The following is a 6866-nucleotide window of genomic DNA, read 5'->3' on the forward strand; positions in this document are numbered from 1 at the left end:
TTTTTCTTGCTTTTCTCTCTTGAAGCTCTCCAAACACTGAGAGTGCCCAATGTGTCTCTTGCAGGGCTTCCTTCCAGAAGGTATGTTTGACCGAATTCTCACTGGGCCTGTTGTGCGGGAAGAAGTCAGCCGGAGAGGGAGGCGCCCCAAAAGTGAGATTGCCAAGGCAACAGCAGCTGCAGCAGCTGCCACTGCTGCCAGTGTGTCAGTTAACCCTCTGATAGCCAACGGGTTGCTTCCAGGAGTGGATCTGCCAAGTCTTCAGGCCTTACAACAAAACCTGCAAAACCTGCAGTCGCTGCAAGTAACGGCGGGGTTGATGGGAATGCCAGCCGGCTTAACTGCCGGAGGAGAAGCGAAGAGCATGGCTGCCATGTTCCCCATGCTGCTGTCAGGGATGGCTGGATTACCAAACTTGCTGGGCATAGGAGGACTTCTGACAAAGTCTACAGAATCCATTTCAGAGGAAAAAAAGGGAAGCGATTCAAAGGAGGCAGATATAAAGAAAGAAAGGACAGAAGACCAAAACATGGATACTGGTGGTGAAAACTCGGTCTCAAGTTCTCCTTCAACATCCTCTGCTGCTGCAGCTGCCAATCCTCTCTCTCTTAACCCGTTACTTCTGTCCAACATACTTTACCCAGGGATGCTTCTCACTCCAGGCCTTAATCTTCATATCCCAGCTTTGTCTCAGTCCAATCTTTTTGATGTACAGAACAGTGAAAACAATGACACAGGCACAGCCAAGCCCACAGAAGAAAAGGAGGAAAATTCTAGGGTTAGAGATCGGGAGGACAAAGGGGGAACAGAGCCAAGCTCTCTCAATGAAAACAGCACAGATGAGGGTTCAGAGAAAGCAGATGCTTCATCTGGATCTGATAGTACATCATCTTCATCTGAGGATTCAGATTCTAGTGATGAAGACTGACCCCAGACTCTGCACTTAAATTATAAACTGATTTTGAATTTATTCTTTAATTATTTTCATTGTAAATAACCCCGTGTTGAGTGCATCAATGATTTACTGACCGAACATTTCAGTATTTGTTTAGAAGTGCAAACTGCTTTCAGAGACGTTTTGCATGTAATATTTCCTGAAGTTCATAAGTTTCTGAACTTGTATGTACTATCAAATACACAATGGTGTAAAATTACAACAAAAGGCATTATAATTTTGTTGGGGGGTTAATTTTATGAAAATAATGCTCAAGTAAGAGCTGTATATTTAATATATTTGCAGTGAACACAGAATACTTTATGCATATTATTGATTTAATTTGAATATAGTTTTACAGCCTCCTTGACACTTATAATTTACAGATCAAAACTCAGCAATAATTTGGGCAGCTAATGAATGTCATGAAAGCTGTAGAATCTACATCACCATCCATTGCTTTAATTACATGAAAATGCTCTAGTGTTGTGATGCACTGCTGTTTCCAATTCAGGTACAAGTGTGTTAAAGATAAATTTTTCCCAGTCAGCTAATTAAACTGGCTACCTGTTACCTCAGCTGAGTTAGTTTAGGAAGTTTACATTGGTTTCTATTACTTGTTTTCAGGTTTTGTTTTGTTTTCTAAAGACATCCTGTATACCATGTTAAAATCTGAGTTATCTGAGATACGACTGTTGGGGTTTTTTTTCCCCTTATTCCAGCTGTTCTCATTGACAGCAGTAAGGGGAAATTAAAGCAGGAACTGTCTTATCTCATGCTACTTGGCACCATCTAGATCTATTTAGTTTACACCTTGCCAAGTTTTGGGCTCCCTCTGCAGAACTATAAGTCCCAAAATGAGGAGCAGTTTCCCCAAGACTTAGAAGAGGCAGACTGTCATAAAGTGCCACTGAAAAGACCTTTCAACACTGCATACTTCATGTAAAAATTGTTTGTTTGCTTTGTTTGTGTAGATTTCTATTTGTGTTTTATGTCATAAAACCTCCTGGAGTTACCAGTTAATAATGGTAAATAAAGTATAGATAGTTTTGAACTCCTTTTGAGTTTAAACTTCTCTGCAGATTTAAATCTGACTAAATATATAAATACTACCCAAAGTCGTTATTGGGATATCACTTCATATTTTATGCTGAGTTAGCCACTGAAGAAAAAAGCACTTTGAATAGTAAGGAAGACAAATGATTCCTAGAAACCACAATAACAGGGCATAAGGCATCGAAGTTCAAGTCCTTAGAACCCTTTACTATATAAAATCTGTCTGATATTTGATGTGTGATACGATTCCTCCTTCTTCTTAAGCTGCTATTACTCTGACACACTCAAGGCCCAGATTCACATCTACTGAAGTTCTGAACTGACTGAGGCTTCAGCTGACCTTGGTTACATCACTTTCAGTCTGAGAATAGGCAAGTGTTAAGAGAAAACAGATACAGGTACTAGTAGAAGTCATTGAAAAAAGCTTTACAAAGGGATAAATCTAAAAATAAAAAACAAAAACTGTATATTTTGATATAGTTCTGTTGCTTGCTTGTACAGTAAAACAACTGTGTTGTTTTTTATCAAGAACTTTACCAATGAAATATAAGTTTCTATGTGCAAAATAACTAGCCCCTTGATTAGAAGCAGTATTATGTGTAATTACACAATTATACAAGTACCATTTGGATTGTGCTGGTTGCATATTTTCCCAAATAGCATTCTGATTTTTGGCCCTTCATGCAGTGTCTTAGCAATAGTGAAAATTTAAAACTGCCAAGAGAAGGGGGTAGCAATTCTTCATCATAAAAAAGTATTTCATATTTAATATTTTGCCCTTTGTAATATAGCACTTTTATTTAACTAGGATGCATCTATGAAATAGCCAAAGTTTTACAAACAGTTATTAACTTAGTTTGCTGATGGAGTATGTCAACAATACCATCGCTCCCCACCCCTACCCCACAAAACAAATCCTAAATTTTGTGGCTAAAACCTAATTTATATCAGATTTATGAAAGAAAGTATTTTCCTAATTATGGTCAAGTGAGTTTGGTTTCCATTCTAGTGATTCTTTCTATGTAATAAGGCAATTACAGTTTCAAGTAATGAAGGCTGGTGTAGACTTGAACATAATATATTTGGTTTATTTTTAATCAGTTTGAACCAGAAGGGGAAAAAAATGTCCCACTATCAGCTAAACTATATGCAAATACGGTTGTATAAAGTTAAGGGTTATAAGGAAACCTCAGTAGAATTACACTAATACTGAAGTTAAAAGGATATCCAAGGTGATGATAAAGTGTGTGTTGGTAGTTACTAAAAGAACCTTAGCTGTTATTGCCTTGTATTTCTATCCCTTGTTTCAGGCTTCATGATCCAAGTCTTAGTCCAGGTTTTTTTTGGACATTTGCAATATTTGCCAGTTGTGTTCTGTGTAGTCTGAATTTGCTTTCTGTAGTTGAACAAGCGTCTTAAAAAGTCATTTGTAATTTATTGAATTACTTTCTATGATGTTCTATAGAGCAAATGGAAGTTTAATTATTTTTTATTAAACATATTCTTTGACTACCTATGATGTTGGCCTCAATATGTGAAAATAATGCTGTATGTGTAAGGATTAAACATGTATCTTTCAGCAGCAAAAGCTAAGTTTCAGTGTTAAGCTCTAAAACTGAAGTGATTGTTGAGACCTTGAAACAAAATTCAACCCCCCTGACCATGCTTTGCTGTTGTGTAATTTCTCTGGGAATCAATTTCCTCTAGTTCTGTTGTCTCACAAAGTAAGCTGTTGTTCCAGCCCTTCAGTAGTTAAGGTGTTAGAAGTGAGTATACGTTCAAAGTTCTGGTCTGAAAGGTGACTTAATTTGAATTAATGATGTACCTAATCTTCCAGGGTTGAATATGTTGGCAGTGGAGTACCTTTTGAATGGTTCCTTTTAATACTCTGCATTGCTTCCTGCATGTTCACTGCATCTTTTCATTATGTACACAGCACTTACTATTGCTGCTTTTAATATATTTAATACAGGGCACAGATATTTCTCCAGGCCATGAGTTGTTTCCTGGTCGTCGGGTGCCTCCTTGTTTTAACCTGTTGCTGCACTTGAATGGTTCACTGGTGTCCTTCTTACTTATTCCAGTCTGAGTCTTGTCTTTGGAACATGATCATGAACTTCAGCTTTCTCAAACTTGTATGCAAGCGATAAAAATGCAGGTATGAGCTCTGTTCTCATGTTCTCCCCCCCCGCCCCGTTTTTTTTTTCTTGGAATGCAGTGTGGGATTTACACTGCTGTGGTTGACCAACTCTTTTTGTGCACACTTTGCATCTGTACGTTGTTGGGACATGAGGGTTATGCTGGTATCTACAGAGGAGGATAATTACACTAGTGTAGCTGTGGGAGTTTACAAAATAACTCTCCTGGCTTATCTAAATGGCCCTCATGTTACACAGACAGGCAGTATCATAGAGGAAAAGGAAAGAAAGATAATAGCTTTCAGTAACTTAAACAGCAAGAAAACCTTGATCACTTTATTTTTAACTAATTATTTCTAAAATTAAATTCTCATGTTAAAAGATTCAGCAAGGATTTCTTATCCTTAAGTGTCTGGTAACAAAGCTAAGTTTCAGTTAACATTTCCCTGAGGAAAACTCTGCTTTAAGGAGAAAATCTTTTCTAACTTCTAGTAATTTCATTTGAGATAGGTCTTTGAAAATATTGACAATGCACACAGAGAAATGTATTATAATTCTAGTCATGTCAGTACATTACATTCTTTCCTGCCAAAAGTTCTGGCCTGCTGGAAATGGTATTTTGGTTCTTATATTGCAGTTTTTAAACCAGCATTTTATGAACACTTTTCAGTGAAAAAGAGAAGGAAAGTTTTCCACAAAATGGGGTGGGCTGAAGCCATTACATGGAGAAGTACATACAGGGAAGTATCTACATTCAGAATAGTTAGGACCCCAAAACACTTTGACTTTATTTTTAAGATACCCAAACTCTAGCATTTCTCTACTGAAAAAGAACAGGGACATTTTCAAACTAGCCAAATTAAGGCTATTTTTATTTTTTCTTAACACTGCCTACTTCCAGGATCTCTTAAGCAAGGAGGGAAAATGCCATGACAAGATCCTGCCATAAAGTTAGTCTGAAAATGAGAACTTTGTTTTCCTGCCTCTGTCTGCTGGGAACAAGACTTCAGAGTGAAAACTCTCTATTAGTGTTCCAGGTAGTTTCTTGTGCTGAATCCTTTTACTGTCTCTTCTGCATATGAAGGAGGCTGGTTTGGGAAATTCCTAGAATCCTAATGGCAGGATCTCTCGTTTTCACCAGTGCTCACCTAAACACTCGTAGCACACTGACTGTTTTCTGTTCTCAAAAGGGAATAGCTTTTGATTTGGGAACTGCTGTTAGCTCCTCTGCTTCACACTGTTCAACCTCTGTTCAGCTTCTCAAGGCAGGTGGTAGGAGCATGGCTTTTTGCTCCTATAAGGCAGAGTTTCAAACTCCTAGTCCCTAAATAATGCAAGTGTACACTGTTTTTAATGCAGCAGCAGTTCTAACCTAAATTTATTTTTTTTTCTTTTTAGTATTACAAATGTTTCTCAGAGTCATGAGGTGGAGAAACATTCTCCTTTTGAAAAGACAGCTTGAAATCTTCATGTAATCATTGGTCATCATCAGCTGAGGCTTAAGGTAAAATACCAACTGTTGCAAGATTCCTGGTAAAGTTAAGCACGTTGGCAAATTAGCATCAGAAGTATCAGGACACTAGTTGTGTTGGGCGGGTCGCAGGGGGAAGAGTGAAGAAAGGCTTCTGTGGTGTGTCTTTCTCGTTTCACACAAGCTTCCAAGACTTGGTTCAGCTTGGACTTCCCTAACTGGGACATTGGACTTTGCCTGTTATCTAGCTAGATTTATCTGGGAGGCCACCTTGTATCCCTGCAGTTAGAGAAAATAACCACCATTTCAAGAATTTCTTGTCACAGCCTTCACTAGTTGGGGCCAGTACAGTCTGGGCCTGTGCTATGACTGTGCAGTATTTGTTGGGCCTCAAGATCTGCTACCTGTTCTCTCTCTATTTTGGAAGGAAACTGAAGGTATTATAAGTTGCCAGGAGAGAAAGGATTTGCCTTATTTTTTGGTGCAACCCTGTTTTGAATAGGTTCACTACTAGTTTTGTGAGCTGTGAACAGTGTCTGTGCCTCTGAAGGGCTCAGCTTGCCAGGGCTGCATTCCCCAGTGTCGTGCTCAGGAGGAGGCACAAACCAGGAGAATAGGTTTGCCCAGAGCCCTTTGATGCTCTGAAGTACCATATATAGTTCATACAAAAATCCTGTTCATAGCATGTTTATAAGCCAAGTTTCTGAAACTTCCAAGCAGTGAAAACCAGTATTTAATTGTAGGGTGGCCTAGCAGTTGTCAGGGTCCTAGAGTGAGCAGAGGTTTATGTGGTTGCCTGTTGGTTTTGCATTGGTGGTAACACCAGTGGCTGTAACCTACTCCTACAGTACTGGTAGATACAATAGGGCATCCAGGAGTGGAAAGAATTACAATAATTAACATGCTGAGTGAGGATATCCCTCTGTTTCCTTGTTCATGTTGAACATTGCTGTTGTCTGCGGGGATGAAAAAGATTTCAATGTGCCTAATAGGTCTAAAATGTTTCTTGTCCAAGCTTCCATTAGACCATTAAATGAAAAATAACCTTATTTTAAGCTTTTTTACACAAGAATGGTCAGGGTAAACCATTTAGTTAGAAGGTTTGGATGCATGAAAACATCAGGAAGTATGCAGGGGTAATCACAGGGCAATAACCTTACCTTTAACCCAGGTTTTGTTTATCTTTTAATACTGTGGGGCTTTGTTACTCTTTTTTATCCAAAGGATTTTGAAAAGAGTAGGTTAATGTTTCTCAGTAGAAAGAAAA

At 38.5% G+C, this 6866-nt stretch overlaps 1 protein-coding gene across 6 annotated transcripts in view; it reads left to right on the plus strand.

The window, feature by feature from the left end:
• CHD9 (chromodomain helicase DNA binding protein 9) overlaps window positions 1-3504 on the plus strand; it is an 87134-nt gene extending 83630 nt beyond the window's left edge. For all 6 annotated transcript variants that reach the window (XM_051629638.1, XM_051629641.1, XM_051629640.1 and 3 more), the window contains one exon: window positions 65-3504. In XM_051629638.1, the coding sequence (XP_051485598.1) occupies window positions 65-928 (864 nt within the window). In that variant the 3' untranslated portion in view covers window positions 929-3504. The remainder of the gene's footprint in view (window positions 1-64) is intronic.
• Window positions 3505-6866: the final 3362 nt, after the last annotated feature.

This window comes from Apus apus, chromosome 11, assembly GCF_020740795.1.
Source record: "Apus apus isolate bApuApu2 chromosome 11, bApuApu2.pri.cur, whole genome shotgun sequence".
NCBI lineage: Eukaryota > Metazoa > Chordata > Aves > Apodiformes > Apodidae > Apus > Apus apus.